The sequence below is a fragment of the Toxorhynchites rutilus genome, chromosome 1 (assembly GCF_029784135.1).
Source record: "Toxorhynchites rutilus septentrionalis strain SRP chromosome 1, ASM2978413v1, whole genome shotgun sequence".
Classification (NCBI taxonomy): Eukaryota; Metazoa; Arthropoda; class Insecta; order Diptera; family Culicidae; genus Toxorhynchites; species Toxorhynchites rutilus.
Window position 1 is genome coordinate 58335158 of NC_073744.1, and position 22858 is coordinate 58358015.

Sequence of the window (22858 nt, forward strand, 5' to 3'; positions counted from 1 at the left end):
AAAAGCAGTAAATTTTCTTAACAAAAAATCAAAAATCAATGTGGCATTAGTTCATTCACTTTCAATTGACTATAAAGCCAGATTATTTATCAATTTTCCGTTTGATTCGCGCCGCACTCATTGGTTCGACAGCAAGAAAATGATTTTAAGGAAAGTCCTCGGTCTTTACATTGTTCCAATCTATCTGACTTTTGTGAGCCAGACGGAGAATTCCTCGCCGGACCTCTAGCTCGATCGAAGTTCAAGTCGGAGTGTCACATATGTCTAACCAATCGTTGACTGCAGACAATTTTTAATTAATTGTAACTTTGAAGAGCCTTTTTGAGGAGATACCATAAAAACGCAAACCGTTAGTAACAGCTTCAAACTAACCTCAAAATTTGGAAGCGTTGGAAGTCTCACAATTCCCATTTTTCACTAGACAGAACAATTCGAGAAACAGAGTGCGAAGTAAAAATTTTTAGGTGGTTTTTGAAAATGCTATAAATGCTGTGAAATCAAACTATGGGGATAGGATGTACATCATTTTAAAGCTTAAATTTTCAAGTTTAGGAATAGTGGAGGAACGAAAGTTGTAAATCGTTCATTTCGATGGTACGCATAGAATTTTGTATTTCTGGTATAATTTGCGATAAAGTGCTCCTCTAATTAACTCCAAACTTTGATGGATCAGCTAGAAAAACTTCTTTTTTTTTTCAAATGAAACGTTCACATGGGCTTAGAGGATACACTCGTCAAGAAATTTGCCTGCAAATATCAGAACTTACTGCAATATTTGCAGAACTACAGCAGAATTTTTAAAATACTTTAAAAATCCTGTTTTTAGCACGTTTTTGAAAACGATGTAAAAAATTCAAAATTTTGTTTTTCGTCAAAGTAACCAATTATTCTTGTACATAATTTAGTTTAGTTTTCTGTTTATCTATTTGCGGTGCGATTTTTATTTATTGAATCAATCATAACACGAACAGAACGTTTTCATTAAAACAAAAATATTTCTGTAGTGAAAGGTCCTATAGGAAAGTTATAGGCTTCCCAATGAAAGTTGGTTGATGAGGTTAAATGGATTTAGCTGACAAAAAAATATGTTAGTCCACAAAATCTTAAAAAAACGGAACGAAATCGATTGTTAGTTTCTTCCCGATATTTTTGTCCACTACATCTACACACACCAAGATAAATATACTTTCGTAAAATATTCCTAAACATGAAAGCTACAAAAGCTATTAAAATTATGTTCATCCCATCTCCATGCCTTGAGTTTTCACGAAGTTACAGTATTTCGAAAATCGCCTAAAAATTTCTACTTCGAGCTCTGTTCCTCTGTTTTTTTCTATCCAGTGTATTATTCGTTTCACATCCAATGTATGTATGTGACTAAACTATCCGTTATTAAGTTAGTATTCCAGTGTGTTTTGATTTTCCAAAGTATTTTCTTTTTCCAGTGTAAGCTGTATCCAAACGGTCTTTCTCAAGACCAAAGTACCGGATTTATCAAATTCCTGAGCTATTAACATCGAGGCCTCCTCCAACCGAAGGATCGGCCATTTCCATCAATGGTCGGAGCAACCGAATAGTCTTTCCGATCAGACTGTTTCATGGACTGCTATTAGAAGGAATTCGTGCACTCTATCTATTATTCAAGCTATCGTCAAACGATTGTGAAATGCACTTCATGAAATTTCAATTGTTACTCTCCAGGTCGTAAAGGATCGTTACTTAAATTAGCAGCCTTTTTCCATCCAAATCGAAAAAAAACTCTAGACAGAATCTTTTGCATGGACCATGGTGAATTTTTTTGAAGTAGGACTACGTTTTCATTCCCCCTTCATTTTCCCTTCAAACTCGTTTGTAGAATACTAATCCATGCAACAAATGACTCTTTTCAGAGTCACCATTTGGAGTATATGATTAGTAAAATCTATGAATTTCTGAACAATTAAAAGAAGAATTGAATTCAAAAACATTTTTCGAACTATCACAGTCCTTCGTTGATCTATTGTTCATGCCCTTAGGCACAAACCCTTGTACGTTTTCACCGGATAATATCATCAATCACTGACGCGTGATGTTCATTTAAAATTTGAAGGTTTTTTTTCTAACTTAACGTCGTGGTTGTCACTCACCGTCTCCCGCGCTCCCGTACGCTACGCCACTGCAGATGTCATATGTCATTTTTTTGAACTGGTTCTCTTGAAATTTATTATACTATTGAACGTATGAAGAATTGCCTCACATTTAATGTGTATCGAATTGTTTGACCTCAGACATTCAGTTCCGTGGAGCAATTCACATCATAGAAGTTTGCTAATAATTGTTTCATAGTGCAGCGTGAATTCAATTAGGTGTTATCAAGAAAGTCATATGGTAGTAGAAAAATTTCATCGGATTGCATATTGTGTATGAGACAGGCATGCTATTTATGTTCTGCGAAAACAAACCATTATTCGCCGCTACCGAACTGAATATCGCCGAATATTAAATTTTATTACTTATTCACGTTTTAAGTCCTTTTGCTTCTCGTTGAAACTACCAATTACGGGCGTGGGTTTGATCTTGATTCCACGACATGTTGTTATGTGCGTGTCGAGAGCTCCGTCTTTTGTTTACTTGTTACAATCCATGGTAAACTTCTCTGTTCTCGATTGGTAGGATCACTCGAAAAACACCAATTACCTTTTTCGTTTTTTATTTTTTCGTCCGGTCTAGCACGGCATGGCGCAGAAGTCCTACTCATGCTAGAGGCTCTCTGCGGCAGAGACAAGAAATTGTTGTTGATGTCCGTACGTTTCGTTGTAGGATTTATTGTTTTGTTTTTGCTTTGTTTCCTGATTGAATGTGTCAAAACTGTTCCTCGCGCCCAGGATGACGGCTGGCGCCTTCATGGTCTCAGCGATGTTATTCTGCTGTCGTCGATCGATCAAAACGATTCCTAACTTCAGGGGGACAACTTCTGTCGAAGATCCATAGGAAACGACCCTTGTGATGGTGGACTACCGGGGGCGCTTCCGGTGTTGCTTTCCATTTTGTATGAACTAAGACGTAATTTGTAGTTGATTAACTGTAACTAAAACGATGTGTGTTAAATCTTTGTTTTTGTATTTTGCTTGCACCTTATCGAAGGTGGTTGGTGTTGGCGACCTCTCTGTAACGTAATATCAACGATATTACCAGGCGCGATGGTTTTCACTATCCTAGCTGTTTATTATCACAAACATTTCACTCCCCAGGGAAGTGTGTTGATATTTGTTACTCTCAATTGTGGTTAATATCCACGACTGGAAAATCATAAGATAACATCCCTGTTTTTCTCCTCTGTACGTCTCATTTGCTGTAGATTTGCTTTTCGGGGGTTTGCATACTGAATGGAAAAGTATTTGATGACGGGCAGATCGATTTTAGGTCACTTTAGTTTCAAAAAAATTGATGAACACAGATACACTGTTAGTACACATTTGGGGCGGTTATTTGCTCAGAATGATGCGGAATGATCAATATAGAAATATTTGTTGAATTTACTGAAAAGAAATTTTTCAGCAACGTGGTTGTTTGAATTATTACTTCAATTGTGTTTACCCAGCATCTCGCATGTGAATTTTCAATGAATAAGTTTTATTTAGCATGAAGATGAGATTGTTATAGGTTAACTCATTAACATTCTGGTAGATATGAAAATTGATATGCAATTTGGAAAACGTCTTTTTAGCTTGTTTACTTGAGAAATAATGCCTTTGAATCAATATTTTCAAAAAAAATCAGTCAAAATGGATTACCGATGTTTCTTATTTTTCCAGTACCCAGTACAGTTTACCCTCCAAAGAGTAACCCAAAATGTCGCGATCTCACATGTAAAAGTATCAAAAATATTTTCGTTTAATTTCTCATTGGGTTGTCGTAAGATATAAAACTGTGTATGTACTGTAACAGTCTCTATTATATTGTTCAAGATTCAAATTATTTATTATGACAGATTTCGCCGATGTCACAACACGGCAAAAGCATATTCAATTGAAGTGTTTTGGTGGAATATTTTCGTACTGAGCTGTCGAACATTGTTAGCGGTGCGAATTGCTGCGATATTTGAGTAATACAAAAATGGATCATTCATCGAAACTGATCACTACCAACAAAATCATTCCGGGCCAATCTACTCCGCCTCACTGTGAAGTCGAACAGTGAAGAATCGGTGTATTCGATTGCGTTTCGGCCACCGTCGGACACGCCGTAATACGGATACGGCAGATCCGACGGTGGCCAAAGCTGGTGAGACTCGTACCGAACTGTGATATTTTTCTCCGCATTTCGATCACAACTTTTGGCTTGTATCACATCTCACGCCAGCCCTGAACACTCCAGCAGCATAGATTACCCCTCGGGAAAGGCCACCACACGCCAAAACGTACAGAGACTATTTCAACGGAACTGGCGTAATAAGAACTGAATCCGGTTTGTTTTTTTGTATGATATGAAAACTTTGTATCTCGGTGCAGCAACTGGAGGGGGGTGAGGTTTTTGGTTTCTTTAGATTCACTTTTTTGGTGTTGTCTGGCATAAATCAATTAATCCGAATAATGGCAACGGCACCAGTGGCTGAACGCAATACAAATTTTTCATATTGTTTTCAACAATTTTGTTCTATTGCGCTATCGTGTAAACTTATTAGTTCTTGTATAAATATATATTTGTCTCGGTAGTTTATCGATTTGTTTTTCTCGGTACTCCCATTTACTTATTGGCTTATGATATAAATATTTTTTTTTTGTTATGCTTTCACTTAGAGTTTGGTTTCCATATTTTTGTTATTCTTTTCACTTTCTTGTTTCTGCGTGTGCTTCTGTAATTTGGTGTGTATATATAAAAACATTTTGTATATAAAATTTCAATATTAAACAGCGAATATTCGCAAATATTTGTAAAAAAAGAACAAGAAAAAGTAAAATATACTTTGTGTTTACTATTCATCCAGCTGTTCTTCCCTGCGGAAAGGTTCGCCCCAATGAATACGTAGCCTATGTTTTACTCTTCTGCTCTTGTCACGTGTTCACGTCTTTTTTTTTGTTTTGTTTTGTCTCCTTCTTACCTTTCTCTCGTTCGTTTCCTATAACGTGAAATTTTATGTGTAAGATATTTAATGCTCTGTATTTCATTAAATATACCCTTTTTTTCGTCTAATTAATTACTTCATTAATATATAATATATATCTGATCACATTTTTAACAGTCTGCTGAGTGTTTCCTCTTGGTTTCCTTAAGAAATGGATTTATGTGTTGCTTTTTTTTCGCTTTGTGTTATATTTTTTACTTTTCAGTTTTGCTGATTTTTTTGTCGCTTATCGGCTGTAAGCTGCAATTTGTTGTTTCGTCGTCATTGTTCGCGCATATTTCTATTTTTTTCATTATGTTGTTTCTTGCTTTGTTGTTTTTTTTTTGGAAAAGATAAATGTTTCAAACAAGGATGCTTAATGGTAAATTTACTGATTAAGATTTTCAATATATAAACGACTATATATCTGTGTGTGTTTGTTCTTGCTCAATCATTCCGTTACTCCTCGTCCTGCTCTCCGGTGTTTCGCTTTCGGTTTGATTTGAGTTTTATTTTTTTCTTTTGCTGGAATTTGGTTTTCGTTTTGTTATTGTTTTGGCTTAAATACTGTTTTTTATGGTTGCATGATTTTGTCATTAATAAGATTTGTATAAAAATATAAATATATCATCTTGTTTCATTAATTACTATTGTTTGCTCATGTTAGTTTAATATATTATTATTAAAAAATGGTTGTGTTGTACTTTAAATTATTCCGGTTTATTTCAGTTTTGCGTTCATTCTGTGTTGTTTCTTCACTGGGAGTGATACCGCTAGTCTGGCATCTGTCCAGTCCAGGCATTCACAGGGGGGCGGGGATATCATAAGTATTCACTAGAAGGACGGTTCTAACCCCGGAAGGCGCTTTTCAATCGATGTCCATATGTACAAGTTTATTACACTGATTACAAAACATATCAATTCTGCGCTCCGGAGCGTGAGGGAAGGTATGCCCAGGGTTGACACCGAGCACAACACTGTCAGTTTCAAATTTGGAGAAGGCGGGATATTTGCGGACACTCGAGACTAGAAATATCACTCCGTTTGGTTTGGTTATGTCTATTGCAAATTAAATGGAAAAACTTTAAAAACTTTCTTCGTCTTAATGAATCCGTGGTGGTCGTTGCTTTTCTGTTTTTAGTTTCTCAATTCAATGGTCGTTTTTCAATTCTCGAGACTAGATGTTGTTAGTCGTGTTCAATTTTTTTTTGAATTGATTCTGTTGTAGGTTTGTTGTTGCTGATGTTGTTGTTGTTGTTGTTGCTGTTGGTTTGAGTGAAAAACTATGAGAAATAAAATTGTCATTAGTATTGTCTTTAAATCATACGACCAAAACGATCGACCATGGTTCACACGCCAGCTCACTGACGGTGAACCAGAGATGTCCGATAGGTCTAGCCGTAATTTTCCGGTTTCTATTGCAAACTAAAAACTTTGTTCAATATATTACCATCCAGTAGCTGCAGCTGAAGGGTGCTGCGAGTTGAATGAGAATATATTTTTTACTATTGCAAAAAATAGGAGTGAAAATTTGTTAGTTTTACTGTTATGTTATTTTCCTTTTCCAGATGTTGCCAGTGTCTGTCTGACCTTCTGATGTTGGTATACTTCATTCCTTCCGTGATAAGATTTGATGGTTATTTTCATAACTATTTGCTATGTCGCTGAAATTTGCTTGATGTTGTCAACAAATTTGGAATTTTGCGGCGTTTTTGAGTAAGAATTGGTTTATATTCGCATTGTTTGTAAACACTGTGAAATTTCTGAAAAATTTCCAATGTGTGACTGGTAATTATTAGGTTTATTTTTTCATACACTTTCGTTTTGCTAAAACTAAGGATGGTTACTCAACTGGAAATGAAAAATTTGCTGTTCGTTTAACGATGAGAAATTATTCCAGTGTATTTTATATACTCTGAGCAGATTCGCCGATGCATTTTTCGTCTGCCAAATTATTCAATTTTTACACTGAACATGCTTGTGATGAGTTTGTTTCGAGCCAGAATTTTGATTTACGGAACCGACACGAATCTGCTCAGCAATCTGTATAAAATTCTATTGTAGATGAACGGAAACTGTTATCTGTAAGAACTTCCAATCATAGCGTTCAGATAACTCAAAATGACATTGATTCTGCCAAAGAAAAGACAGTTTGATATGAACAAAACATCCGTTCAAATGATAGTGATGGTTTACCACATTCGACACGAAATGATTGTTTGTATGCACTGTTTGAAGTGAAAATAAATATGAAGAAACAAAAGAAAAATCTTGATGTTACACATTGATCCGGTTTATCCTGTCTTTCAACTAAACAGAAATATTTTTGCTTTCTTTTTGTTTGTTTTGGTTTTGTTTATATTTTCGAGTCGAGATCGCTAGCTTTGCCGAGCTGAAATCTCAATTTTCAGGATGTTCTTGACTGTGTTGTTTTTGTATTGTTTTATTCCATTACTTATAGCCAGACTGTTTGAAAAGTGATTTGCCAAACGATTTTCCTCAAGTGTTTTTTTTCTTCTCCTACGTAACACTTCCTTTGAAACAAAAGTAACCTTTCGGTTCCAAGTTTTCTTTGTGTGTTCAAGAAACGATTGATTTCGTTTTTTTGTTCTCTTTTGAATTTGCTCTTCGTTCTTTGCGTTAATTTTTGTGATCAGATTTTTATTTGGTTTCAATTTGAAATTGTATTTAAATGTATCTTTTTTGTTGTCTTCATTAAATGTGTATGTGTATGAGTTTTCGAGCCCACCAATCGCTGACACATCGACACTCCGATTGCTGAATATGAAAGCAGCGAACTTGCTCCGTTTGCAGGCGTCCAGAGAACGAACCCCACAGCAGTTATACCTCCCAGCATTATTTCCATACGTCACAGCCGCTAGGGGCCGGTCCCAAGCGATTACGGGTAACCAGGCGTCCCTACTAGCGCGTGAACCGGAAATGGGTGGGTCAGAAGCAAAATGCTGGTTTCCGCTCCCCTCAAGGAGGACACCGTGCCGGTTTGCACGTTGTGACATCTCAGTTCATTGTCAGCGATTACCGGGTCGCGGAGATTTTTAATATTACAATTTTTATCTGATAATTTTTTTTTTCAATTTTCAACTTACATATTAGAACGGTAAAATAGAAGGTAATTGATAAATCATCCATATTTCGAATAATTAAAATATCATTTTGAATACTTTGAAAAATTTATACAGATTTTTTTTTTGTTTTTTTTTGTATTTTTTATAGCATTTTATTTACTTGAATATTAATTCAACTGTTTTTGTCCTCTAAATTTCTCACCAAATTTTTCATATAGCTCTATCGTTGAGAGTTCAAATGCCGTGATGAATGCGCCAAACATCGGTAAAGATCATGATCAAATTTTGTATTGATTTTGCTAACGTTCGGAAGGCCAATTTGCAATGAAATAGATTTGTTTTCCGGTGCTCACATTGTACAATTTTGTCAGTGGATTTCCAATGCATTTCGTTGTCATATTGTAAACAAACAATCGTTTGTTGGTTTATTTTTTGCGTGATGCTTGTCCAATTGTCAGTCCTTTGCCGATTGAAATTTTCTACGATTCTGAATATTCCATTTTTTGTTTTGGATTTCATTAACTGTATTAAATTTGGCGTACTTCATTCGTGCATTAATTTTTCTATTCTGTTTCGTGGTGATCTCTTCGTTTGGTTTTTGCACATTTGCTGGTCTAACTCTCTGCCCTTTTCGGAAAATCAAGCAGCTCTTCGCCAATTTGCGCTTCGCATTGGGATGCTGCTTGCAATTTTTCACTTTTGAACTTAAACGTTAAAAACTGATCGAAACTGAAAGACTTCTTCCACTTTTCCAACTTTCTGCCGTTTGATGTGACTGCTGCTGATGTGATGGTCGATTTATATGTCGCAGTTAGTTCGGTTTTTTTTTTGTTTGCTGTTGTTGTTCGTTTGCTTGGTATTTGCGTACGTCAACCTGACAGTTTTCGTAGCGCTTTCGCTGCTGCTTCTCCCTGCTAGAAAGTTAGAAAAAAGTTTTCATTTATTGATTTGCGAGATTTCATGAAATTTTCCTCTTGCGTTTGTCTGCCCTGCTGTAGGCAGGGGTTCAACAGTGATTGATTTTCAACAATTACGAACGTCGTGGGTTTGTGTAGAGTTGAGTGGGGCTTTTTATCTCTCGTTTTCATCTATCTGCTTATAGAATTGGCGGTTAGGGGAAGTTAGCTTGTCTTTATACAATGTTTCTTGTGTTTTACTGTAAATACAAATACTGGTTATATATGTTTTATTTCGGCTATTTAATTGAATTTGAGTTTGTTATGATAATGAAAGGTTAGTATTTATTTTCACTGGTTGAATCTGTCAAAATTAAAACATCGGTTCGGTGGTATATGAAGATCTCGAATGGTTAGAGCATTATTCCCTGAGTGTGGTTTTCACGGGGTGTATTTCCGTTAGTCTAGTCCAGTTTTGCTGCTTAGCAGAATGTGCCTCATTCTGCGATCCTATTGTGTTGGATGTGTTCGTTCTGTTCGGTAATATTTTATGCTGAAAAATGCCGTTGCATATGTTCTCAAATTGATGTTTTTTTCTAATCCCGATAATAATAATCATTAATACTATTACAACCCAAATATGGTTTCTTCCAACGATTGTTTATCATACGAAAATAAGTTTGTAACTTGTGACGCCAAACATTTCTCCAAAGTGGTTCTAAAACTGTTCAAAAAGAAGTCATTTTATCAATAAATTGTTCTTTCTCTTTGATCTTCTTTGTGGTTTGGTATCTGCCTATTATAGTGTATTTAGTTCTATTGATGGAATTGTGTTCTCACTGTTGCTTCTGCTTAGAAATTGTAAACTGTATTGCGTTTGCTTTTTGATTCGATTGAATTCTATTGAGCGACATTTCATTTTTTTTTTGCATGTTTGTTTTGACTGATTACGATCTCTGTAAATTATTACAATATTCTTTTTTTTTTCAACCAGAGAGGTTTCCAAAGCTAACAAAAATCGCACAACGTTGGCGCCACAGGTTTCGATCGATCGACTATCGATGGTGAAAATTGGATGGGTGCCCTCTCGAGACACCGTGCGAATGTTGCAACCGAGGATGACTCTATCAAGATAAAATTACTTCCGACTGGGCCTTGCAAAGATTTCACAGGTGCTTGTTTTCGTTTCACCTGGTTTAAAGTGGTTCCAAGTGGAAGCGTATCGGCGGTAAACAAATGTCAATCGGTGACATTCAAAGAAAAACGATACCGTTCATGGTTTGAAATATTAAGTAAAGTTCCATTCTATTGTTGTCTCAATTCAAAGCTCGGGTCAGGATCGAAACCCATGGCGGATTTGTACCCGCGCTGGCGTATTGGAAACTAACATTGAAAACTATATCATAAGCGCGTTAGCTTCATCTGCAAATCATTTTGTTTGTATCTGTATTTGGTGTGTACATTATGGGTGCTTCCGTTTGTTTTTTTTTTCTTATTGGTTTTAAGTATATTCTTTAATACATTGTCGTTTCAATTTGTGGGTAGTTTCACATATTTTTTTTCTGTATACAGCTGCTCAAATAAAAATAGCTCATCGCGGGCGGCTTTCCGCCTCTGTCGTAATTGAACTCGAGTAAGGATTTGTGGCCGTCAGCCGTCTGTTAAAATATCTGCTCTTCTTGTATCTTATTATCATAATATCAAACCATCCTAACGCAAACCGTCGGACCGAAGACTGTAGGTGAAATTGTTTTTATTTCATCTTTTCATCATAACTATTGTAATTTTGTTTTTTCCCCAAATATACATAAGGGTTTCCGACCATTCGAAATGTTACGTTGTGTTCTCCTGAAGTTATGCCAACGTTTGCACAGCGCTTCGGTGCCTGACTGCGTTAGCATGCGTTACGCTTCGCGTGTTCGCTTTCGTGACCGTAACAGGGTTGTACAAAAAACAAATGATGAGTTTTTGTTTATTCCAAAGTAACACAATAATTAGCTGCTGCTGGAATTTTTGCGAGAGGAATGAATTTGAAAATATACTGTTTATATGTTTATATGAATGTAATACAAATCTTCCGGACACTTACCTATCATTGATAATTTCGCCAATTGAGAGGATAATTTCGCCAATTAGGAGTAAATTCATGCAGGTTTATAATACTAAAAAAAATATTTGTTACACAACAAAAAATACGTTTTTGGATGTTAATAATGAATCCGAATCCACATCGCTTAATCAGTGCAGCACAGCATCAATCCACGACCGTGACCGTGAGGTTCCCTCCGTTTACGCAAGTGCATCATGGTCAGTCCACTCAGTGCCACCGGAAAAAAAACCTCGGTTCTCGCAAATACCGCTACTCCGAATCGATCTCATCTCCGGCGATGTTCACCGCGCATGACTGAAACGGGCGCACTCGTTTCTAGTGATGGGGGAGGCCGGGCGGACCGCTTCAAGAACGTTTCCTGCAAAGGTCTACTGTATACACACGGATTGCTTCAAAGTACGACAGTCTGGGGGCTTCGTTAGGGGGGAAGGTCGAGGACGGTCACTCTAGCGGGCACCCGGCATGTGGTCCAACGGCACCGAGATGGCGCCCCAGGATGGTAATATTTGGGATTAGAAAGTTATGGACCGTGATGAAAATCGCGCAAAACCACAGAATTCCACAACTTCTGCCTTAGCCAGCCAGCATTGATGGCGCGCGGATCGTCTCTTCCGTCTACGGGCACATCAGTGTTGAGCGGTCAGCGAGCGAGAGTCCCGATGGAGCTGGACACCGGCTGTACCCTGCAGCAGGGTGTGCCACTTCTAGCGGAGAGTCCTCGTAAGCCCCCCGCAATTGATAAGCCCTGCCGTGTTGGACTTTGGTGCGCAGGTGTAGGTGTAGACCTTACTGCTTTTGGGATTGGAAACGTTGGGGTGTCTGTGTTCAAATCTCTCGCCAACTCTGGCGAAATTTGGCTGAACGCATGGGTTTGATCCGTAGCGCAGCGTCCAAAATAAGTGTGCTCCTTCGGACCCGGTGACTCAGTTGTGGTATAATTCAAATTCTGCTTTACTATTGGTTGATTATTGTTTACGATGAGAGTAGGCTATTGTTTGTTTGCTTGCAATACTATTGTTTAAAACACACTGATTATAAGAGTAAGATATATCTTGGCTTGAATAATGAAATATAATGTAACACTACCATTTATATTGTATTTTCTGTATGTTGAGAGTTGCTTATAAACTAATGCCTTATCTATTTTCATTTATGCTGCTGTGTTTGTTTGATGTGTGTGCTGGAGGTCACTGGGTCTCGAAGCGCTGCGGAACGGCTTCCGGAGGCGTCGGTTGTGTTTCGAAAGCGGATGTGGCAGGTTGCCCTTGCGTAACGGAGCCACACAGACCTCCAAGGCCGCGTGGATTGAGTTTGTGCGCCGCAAATACTGAGCGCTGTGTAGGATCTCACTAAATGATAACAAAGTATATTAAACCACAATGAAAACCATATTTGCCTTGCTCAGTTATGCCGAAAGAGATTTGTTTTTTTTTACATAAACCACCGAAACACATAATATCAAGCATGTCAATCGCCCAAAATGTTGTTTCGAAGTTTGCCTTAAAGTATCCAAAAATGTTGTCATGTCGAAAGTTTAATTTTCCTTAATTTTTTACTATTCCCGCTCGAGTCGTTGTCGTCGGAGCCCGGGCATTCAAACTCCAACCGCCGTTGGGGAACCCAATGGCGGAAAGACCCCCTGTTTGACGCACTACCGGCACTGGGAGGGAATGGCCGCATTCCGCGAGCGCATCCCTCCCGGGGCCGGAATCGCACACACAGATGGCGGGGGTACTTTGCTTAACCTATAGGAACCTCAGAGTGGACGCTTGCTGCGTCCACCAATTCCGATTTCACCGGGTAGTGTTCCCATCGGAAGGAGCTGGCGACGGGTTTTATCTCCGGACTCCGATCGGCGGGGATCTATATTTTAATATCACAATTTCAGTTACATTGTCGTTTAAAATTTTGAAGGCATGATATAAATATACTATAAGTTTTTTTTTGTGGTTTTTGTTATGGTTTAGAGCGAACACAAAATGTCAACAGAACGGGTTTTCAGAACTAACAGAATCAATTTGTTAACGAACGAAACGGCCGAATAAGTTTTGCCAATTAGATTTCGGAAATCATACAAATTTTGATGGATAACTTTTCATACGATTAAATTTTATTATTTTTTGTACATTTTCCATTAGTGTCAATAATAATAGATATTTATAATTCAGTTACAAAAATAACTAATCATCTGATCTTGCTTCTTTTCCATTAAATAAATCATTATACATGTCCGTCTCTCCAAATAAGTTCTTACCAATAAATTACTCGCTAATTTTTACACAAAATTTCAATTTTAAAACAGTACTGATTGAACCATTTAGAAAATGTTTTAGATTGAATAGAATTTCTTACCGCAGCATGTCTTTTTTTCTTTCCAGACGCGTTAAACTAAATTACATAAGACTAGGAAACTCACCATAAAACATTTTTAAATGTATAATTTGGTTCACTCTATCATCCTGCTAAGCTTCTCTAGTGCAATACAAACAAACTTTGCGGTAGACTGGCTTGCTACCACTTACTACCAGGTACCTTACAACTCGTTCTAACTTTTAAAGAATACATCCCGCGCATACCTGATAATGTCTTCTTCAGTTTTTTTTTCATTGTGAGCAGATAATAATTTCGCCACTGAAAAATGATACAGTCCTCATAACGATTTCCCACTCCTTTGCCTAGCGTCAACGAAAGGATATCGTAAGGAGTCTGCGAATCGAGGGCGAAATAAATACACCTCGAAAAGGTTTGACTTTGATTGACTTTGGTATAATTTAAATCTCCTCGGGCGCACACAAATCAAGGCTCCGACCACCTCCAGAGGAAGTGAAACGTTGTCCTGCGCGCCGCGCGGACGCAATCTTCGCCAACATTCGATATACATCTAGTTCTATTGCTTGTATTTTTACAGTGGAAAATTTGCCTAAAATTTATGATGCGTGTGTGCTAAATTCCGAAAGATTCTCCGCCGGCCGAGGCTTCAATTTCACTCATTCTCATAAATGGTGGAACCGGGAGAAAAATGCGCCCGCAAATAATTGGTGGAAATAATCATAGTTACTTATTGGCTAAACAATACCACCCTAACATTATCGGAATGGGACAGCCTACCGCAAGGACAGGCTGAAAGACTTTAGCACGTCAAAAATGTACAATTTTAGAGTTGTTTTCTTCAAATAGTTACCTCATATTCAATTTATACGTCTTAGTGTGGGTATTTTTTTTGGGTTCAGATTAGAAACAGATTGCTGTTCACAGACATAGCTATCTACAATTTGTTTTGTCTTTACCGAAACAGTTTTGGTGGTTTCAACAACGCATTGCTAGTTCTGAATGCGTGTACATATCTCCCCGGATCCGCAGCCAAAAGGGTCACCATTTCACCAGCCATGTTACGCAGCTGCAATGCCCGGCGAGGAACATGTTTTTCTCACCATCGCATCGAGGCCGAAATTCGTCACATCAAAAAAGCATCCAAACATTCGAAAGCTTCATACTTTCTTAATTTTTTTTTCCTAACGTCGCCAAAATAGTGTACCGAAAACGAAAACAAATTTAGCTACCTAAACAGTTCAACTTCGCTCTAAGTCGAGTAACTTTCTTTTTGTTTCTTTTCATAGTTTTTTTTTCTTTTAGAATTTAGATAATAATTTTGTACAATAAAAATAAACAATAATTTATTACATCTGGAAATAATAAATAGTGATAGTATATACAAGATAAACAAATTCCTTAGTTAACCTATTAGCCGGCATCGCAATCTGCGTAACAAACCAGAGCGGTGTCGTGACAAAATGCTGTCCCTTTGGTGCATTGCTGTTCGGGAAAGAGACCGCCCCTATTACAAATTTAGTTTTTTTAATCTAAAGCTAGGTTCGCCTCGTTTCCAAAGTTTTTATACTTTCTTGAATTTTTGTTCGATTAAATAAGTATACACATGCTATGTGACCTAACGTTTTTTTTTAAGGTGCAACTAAGGTGGAAAGATAGAACCGAAGGCATACAAACTAATCAGTTCACGACGAAAAAGGATAAATAACAGTTTTTCATTCCGCTTGGACATGTGGACATGACGGAAGCGGAAAACTTTAGTAATTACAATATTTTTATCCATTTTCACAAGGTTTTTTTTCCGAACGCTCATCGTCTTAAACTTCTACGGTACTTGATTGTTTTCGAAAACTTTTCTTTTTTCTTTTGTCAGTTGCAATACAGTTTACTTCCTTAAAATGCACGTCTTACGCAATCACTGCAGCATGCTCTCACTTGGTGTTGTCTTTCCCCTCTTATATGTTCCCCGTCATACATTCCATCCCTGTCTCCATAATAACGTCGTCGAATGGGTGATCCATAACTTGTTCCACGAGTTGATGATAATCTCCGCTTGTCTTCGCTTTTGAGGTTTGTTTTTTTCTTCTTCTTTTAAATGTCAAACATTTGGATTAAATTTAGTTTTTTTGTTTTCACATTAGCTTAAATTTTGAGGTTTCCGGTTTCTTCTTCGCCCGTTAAATCTACTCGTGACTTCACTTGTTTTTTTTTGCTATATGGCTGAATTTTCGTCGAATAAAATTTTGTTGCTGTTGCTGTTGCTGCTGAGAGTGATTTTGTGTTCTTATAATTTCGGAAATGAAGGCCTAAACGCGAGTATATCGTCTATAAGTACTTGTTTTTTTTGTTTGTTTGTTTGTTTTGTTTCTTGATTTCTTCACTGCTGTTTTGTTTACTTTCTACTGCAGTTGCTTTGTTTCTTGGACGTAAGCACACTACATTATAGGAACCACAAATGTTGTTACTTCTTACTTGTTTTGTTATGTTTGCTTCGCTTGTTAGCCTTTTTTGTTTTTGTGTTTTCGTTTTTGTTTTTAAACAATATATTTATACCTTGCGTTACTTTCATCTCTAAATTAAATTTCTTTTCGCTTTAAATTTGTTTAGATAACAATTTTGTATAATTTGCTTTAAATTTATAATTAATAAAGTAACTTTTTGTTTATCTTTTTTAATTAATTATTTAGTTTGGTTTTGGTTTCTCGGAATCTTTTGGTTACTTGTTCGGTGTGTTTTTTTTCTCTGCAGGTGTTTGCTGGGTGTTGGCAGCTGCTGTCTCGGTTTCTGTTGTTTGCGGTGCGGTTACTGTGGTGTGCCTCTTACTCCAACTGTTCGAGAAAGTTGGGGGATTTGAAATATTCCGGCACGGGATCATCCATTCTGGAGATGATTTTGTAAATCGATTTCTTCCACGACTGTTCGGTATCCTTGCCGCCCTGTATCGCGCGGAAGAACTCACGCAGCGTCTGCTCAACAACGTATCGGAAATTTTGGGGCACCTGCAATTTGGTCAGATCGGATTGGGGGGGAGAGAAAAGAAACGGATAAGTTTGGCGCGGCGAACTATTGGACACCTTTCCCCCGAAGTCTTGTTGCCACTAGTGGAGGAAGGGGATAGAGAAGAATATTGTGGTGTTTTTTTTCTCGCTTGCTTGCGTGAGCGACTCACCTCGATGTGGTTGTTCCGATTGTAGTGCAGATTGAGAACACGGTAGATTTCGCTGTCGTTACCCACGTGGATGTCGTCCACGTTCTTCATTCCCTCGCTGACCGCCTGCCGGGCGTACTTCTCCATCTGAATGTAATAGAATTCCCTGCGGAGAGACCGAATAGGTAACGATTAGAGGGGCTTCATTGAACGAGTTTTTCGTAATCATTCGGAAATATATCATCAATGGTTAGCTGACCCAGCAAACGTTGTTTTCCCATATAAATAATTTCAAGTGAATGTTTTGGTTGTCAACCCATTAGCGTTCAAGCAGTAAAAATTTTAATTATTGACATTACCGAAACCCCAATCTACAAGAATTATTTTTTTTTTCGTTCTTCCGTTTTCCGGAAAATGACAAAAAAGGAAAAACGCGAAACAAAAACATTGGACAAAACCTACATTTTTGTTCCTGTAGGAGGTTCAATGCAATGATTTTTTCCTACATCACAATCTGTGTTCTTTTATCAAAGTAATACTGTAGAAAAGTTACACATCTTTGAATTTTATAAGGTTTTGTTTTTTGTTAGGTTCTGTGAGATTATGTACTTTCCGCACATAGTGGCTTTAAACCGAATTCTTTGCCCAATAAAATTGTAAAAAATTGAATTAAATTGATAGTAAGTGGTAGTCAATAGAAAATCCTAACAGATGGTTGCTTTTTAAAGTCATGATAAATTATTAAAGTTCCTGTACGATTTTTCGAGCACTTGGCATAAAATTTGGCATAAATGAAAAATAACTAATATCAACTTATTCGGATGTGGTCGATAAAATAGAACGAATGGAATGATTTGAACGAAAGTGTGCTTTATGTTTATGCTGCCGGAAATGAGGATGTGCATTGTCATTCGATAAAAAAATATATAGGAGATTGTGTCCAAGACACTTTGTTGGCGTAGAACTACATTGTTATTTTGTTCAAGTCGCTTGTTAATAACTTCGGATATTATTTTACACACACACACTTATCTCCGCTTTGTGCTCTTCTCCACAGAAGCCCTTTCTATTATTATTTACGGTCTCGATTAGCTTAGCTGTCATCTTTGGTGGAGATAGTTTTGCTACTGTCATGCGAAACCAAATCACACACAAAATTCCAGAACAAATATTTTCTTAGTGAGCCGATGATAGCCTAGTTTGATGATTCCCCACACAACTGTGTAGTTCAGAACCTTAACAGAAAGGCGCCAGAATGATGTAACGATTGCAATTCCTGTGACATTAGCGAGTAAGTAATTTGTTCGCGTCCACAGTACAGGCGATGTTCATTGCTTCGTATCTAGAACGATACTGAAAGTTTGCCCCAGCAAGATACAATATTTATGTTCCAGCCAAATATTCCCCTTCGTTCTTCTCTTTCTTCTTTTCTTTGTGCACGGTGACTTTAAATCATTCCCTTTCGTTGATCGCCGATAAGTTGCTCGTTGCTGACGGCATGGGTTGGGAAGCACACAAATAAGCAGAGCAAATGTATGAGAAAATGGAAATGCTTCTAGTTTTCATCGATGTAAACCGTTTACACATAAGAGCATTGTCATATATAGCATAAAAAACAAAGCTTAGGGAATTTCCGATTCGTTTGGTATATAAATCGTCTAAATCCGTTCGCGGCAAAAATAGTTACTAACGTTAACTTTATTTCAGAAAAACGTGACCTGTTTCCTGATTTGGCACCCTTAATGAAAGACGTAGTTCTACGTCAAAATGTGAAACGCTCGTGTCTCTTGAAGGAAAATGTCGCACCGCTATTTCGTTGCGAAACAATTCAGAAATATGAGTGCAATCAAGCATTCTATGTCGCCTTCCCGAACCCGAGTATGGTGACGGTCCACTACTTGATTACGATGAAACGGATATTTGGAGATAGGGTCTATGGCTAGTGCCACAAATTATCAAAATTTATTTACAAATGATGCAATTAACTTTTTCCCCGCAATTGTCTTCTGTTGAAACACAACATCATATCTACCATAATGAGAATAACTCAAGAGTTCATTTCGATCATGTCTATGGCGCGTGAATTTTGTTTAGTATATTGATTGAAAACAACACGAATGAATTTCTAAAAACCTGCATTCATGCAGCTTTCTTACTGTCAAAAATTTCAGGTGATTATCACGAAATTCGAGCGATCTTCTTCGCTTGCAGTGAATTTATATTGAAAACGAGTTTTATTTCCATACTTAGAAAAAAAAACATTGGTTCGGAAATGTTTTTTTTAGCGCCAGGTTTTAAGTTAGGATTGGGCGAACTTCAGAAAACTATCGATCATGACGAATCGATTTTCCAAACGGCGTAGAGATCGATTCACCGATCAAATCGGTTCCAAAGAATCGATCTTCGCTGAACCGATCTTCGAAAAATCGAATGCATTTTTTCCAATTTCTTTGAACAAACGTCTCAAATTCCTATTCAAACATCAATAGCATATCATTTTGATTCTCAGCAGTGTCACATTTGAAGGTCCAAAAAAGTGTATTTCCCAGGGCATTCATCTTGAAAAGAACGTTTCGGCTGGACCTTATGTCACCATCCAATATCGTCGCAATTTTGACTGTCAGCCTAATGAATGTGATGGCATTGACCATACAAAACTGTCTCTTCTAAATTTACGACCAAAATTTTTGTGTTTTGGTGAGATTAAAATCAATGTTCACTGAAAAACTAATTACCCAAAAAAAAAAATCTGCGATCCACAAAATATCGGAAAGATCAAAAAAAAAGGATCGAATTTCCCGATTTTTTGGAGTACAAGAATCGATTTAAAAAATCGGAAATCGTAGAGGAAATAATCGGTCTTCTGAATATCGATCCAAGATTGGCCAATCCTACGTTGAGTGTTTTGTGTTGAGCGTTGAGCGTTTCTGTTTACTTTTTCGTTTTCTTTCCGGTTTCCGTTTTCGGTTTCCGTTTCCGTTTTCTATTCTCTTTTACGATCTTCACGATCTTCGTTTCTAACACTTTCTATGTCTAACTTCACTTCAATAACTCCATTTTCGACTACAACTTCTGCTGTTAAAGAAACCCTTCCACTCGTATTATACCGGTCAATCGGTAGTAGATGAAACATAGTTCAAGAGTTATACTAAGCATTTCAATGCCGAAGTCGGCAAAAAACAAGAATTTTATGTGATGAATGGCCTTTCACTGCCGATAATCGATTTCACTCCCAATCGGTCGACGTTGAATTTTAATTATTTGATTTTCACTAAAACACTTCACTGGATCTTCAATTTCGACGTTTCGAATATCTAGACGAAAATGAAGATGCAAAGAAAAATGAACTTCATAACATGTTGACGATGATGTTCAATCCACTGATATCCATTGATAGTCTTTTTTCAACTTCATCGACTTTCGCTTGAGCTGTAGGTTATCAGTACAAGGCTGAGATTCACCCTATTTGAATGTCGTGAAAGTGAAAATTCTCGGCACTGTCTATGGCATACAGAGGAAGGAAGTGCTATAAACGATGATCACCGACGAAATAAAACATCCATTTTCTCTAGTAATTCAATGTATGTAAAAAACATGCTCTCGTAGCCGAGTGATTGGTGTCGCACTTTACACATTATCCAAAGTATTCAAATACAAATAGACACCGTATTGACGTTAATTTGACAATTTTTCTATCAATTTCCTTGAATTTATGACTTACATAAAATCATTATCAGACACAACTTCCATTCAGGATTTTTCCTCACTTGCAGAGAATGTGTTACTCTGTAACACAGAACACATATTTGATACGGTAGAGCTAGTTTCCATTTATAATTTAATGTTGGCGTACGTGGCAAAGTTGCCATATTTGCACAACTCGATGGAACTTGAGTCCAGCGGATTTCAGTATTTCTGACTCTATCGGATTTCAGAATACGGTTGAGTAGTTGATCAGTGGACAGATCTAGAATATTCGAGGAAATTGTAAAATGTATTCTTCCTTACGCCGTCCCTGCTGACTGTGTCGTAGGAATCGCAGTCGTTCGCTCTCTACCTTCACGTACATGTTGACCATGAGCTGCTCACGACATCGTATTGTTCTGGCTGTGCCGGAAGATCATACGATACACATAAAAATCTATCTAACTCTCTCCTCCACTCTTTTGTTTATTCCTTCTTCTTTAATCGAATGTTCATAAATATTAATTCAAAATGAGACATGGTGTTCATAATGAATGAAGTACCTAAGGAGGGGTCTCGTTGTTTAATGTTCATGTAAAATCCGTCTTGTTCCTTCAAATCGACTGGGGAATTTTTATTCTTTGAACTCCACTGGTGGACTGGTGGTGGACACCACAGTCCCAAAGTTTGTCAATCAGAACACATTCGAAGCGTGTTGCTTGGCATGAAATCTCTACTAAATACTGATAAAAAGGACGCAAGTAATACTACGTCGAGAAGGCGAATGTTAGAAACGTTAGGGCCGTTGAAGAAGAAGATGGAGAGTGTCGGCGATGAGCTTCAGAGTATAGTTTCTTCTTCGAGTCACAATTTCTCGCGTCACTGTGCAGTCACCTACCATGATCCCAGAAACGTTTTCAACAACATGCGCATTGTATATACACACGTGCTCGCCAGCTGGTATTCATTCAATGAGGCTACCAGCTCGCCGGCGACGCGTCTGGCTTTAAGCAAATTGAGGTTACTTGCGCATGTGGCACCATTTGTCTTTCAACAACATGAAAAAAATCGTTCTGCTCAAGAACGACGAATTCCATAGTGACCCGGAATCCAGCGAAAGGAGACACTGCTATCTAACGCGGTAGAAAGAAGCTAAGGGTGTTTGGAAGGAGCAGACTTCAACTCACTGAATCGCTGAGAATGACCACTGATTTTCCAGACTGAGGGAGATTAAGGGCAGAACAGTGCTTGAACGGTAGCTGGCCACATTCGGCCATCACAGTAGGGGTAGTACTTGTTATAAACACTCCAGAGGCAGTTCGGAAACGCCATAGGCAGAACGATGAATTATTCGGATATTGTTTATACGGAAATACTGAAATTGAAATTAAAAAATAAAGGATGGGGGTAAGAGGATGAAAATTTTGGTAATAGATATATTTTGAAGCATTTTTTTTACAAAAAAAATATTCAGGGAACTCTAATTGGTATGGATTATGCGGCAATCGATATTCTAGCGATATGATATATACTTTACGACCTATTCTCATGCCTAGCAATATGATATATACTTTACGACCTATTCTCATGCCTAGCAATTTTTTTTTTGTGTGGAAGCGATCTGGTGTGAGTGGTATCATCCGTACCTCTCACGCTATATGTCACGAGTTCAATTCTCAATCTACCAAAAATGGAAGTAAAAGTGATGAACCAACCAAAAAGTGTTGAAAGTCACTATAATACAGAAAGAAAATTTTTGTTTGTATAGAATTTCATTAGAATCAGACAAGTTGTTTCTAGTGACACGAAACTTTTATGTTGGGTTGATCACGAACCTCACTTCACGGTGCAAACGGAATGATTCGTGATCAGGCAGATAATCTCAGAAAAAAACATATCCCTGAGCAGCATCGGTGAGTGACATTTGCATTAATGAACAGCTGATCAGTTTCATAAACTCCTATTTTTTTATCCTATGTTTTATAATGATTCTACTCAAAAATGGGTGAACATGTTTTAGTGTGCATGCAAGCAAAAGTTTGTTTACATGTATTGATCCCCGTTTTTTCAAATTAATCGTTCATCAGCTAAACGAATACTTTTCAGCAGTTTGTTATTCGTTACGATTAATCGTCCCAAATAAAAATGAGAAAAATAATTAGTTGGACTAATATTTTTAGTAATATTTTTAGATATTTGCTAGAAAGCCATCTGGAATCAAAACAGTGTTCATTCCGCCATTCGTGTTGACTGCATTGAGCTTCGTTTGCAAATTTAGGGGAGCATCAAAGATAATGATTGAATTTCAGGATAAAACTGCAGCGGCCGTACGGGTTTTTTCTGGGATTGGATCGATTAATCGACGTAAATTATTCGTTCGCTTCGATTATTGGTTGCGCAGTATTCGTTCGATCAATAATCGATTTTTTTAGGAAGTATTCGATTAATCGATTAATCGAAAGAATATCGAGGATCACTATTCACATGTCAACGAAAGTTTGTGCAATCGATTCATTCCGTCTA

General features: G+C 37.4%; 1 protein-coding gene and 1 long non-coding RNA gene across 3 annotated transcripts in view; both read right to left on the bottom strand.

Moving 5' to 3' along the window:
* LOC129777322 (uncharacterized) overlaps positions 1-22858 on the bottom strand; it is a 294287-nt gene that overhangs the window by 35550 nt on the left and 235879 nt on the right. The window lies entirely within an intron of this gene.
* LOC129777309 (homeobox protein prospero) overlaps positions 1-22858 on the bottom strand; it is a 248256-nt gene that overhangs the window by 27368 nt on the left and 198030 nt on the right. Inside the window, exons 6-7 of one of the 2 annotated variants that reach the window (XM_055783543.1) lie at positions 16673-16817; positions 1-16601 (exon numbers count right to left, since the gene is read on the bottom strand). The exon at positions 1-16601 is cut by the window's left edge and continues 27368 nt beyond it. In XM_055783543.1, the coding sequence (XP_055639518.1) occupies positions 16323-16601; positions 16673-16817 (424 nt within the window). In that variant the 3' untranslated portion in view covers positions 1-16322. The remainder of the gene's footprint in view (positions 16602-16672; positions 16818-22858) is intronic. The other variant, XM_055783535.1, reaches the window with a different exon arrangement.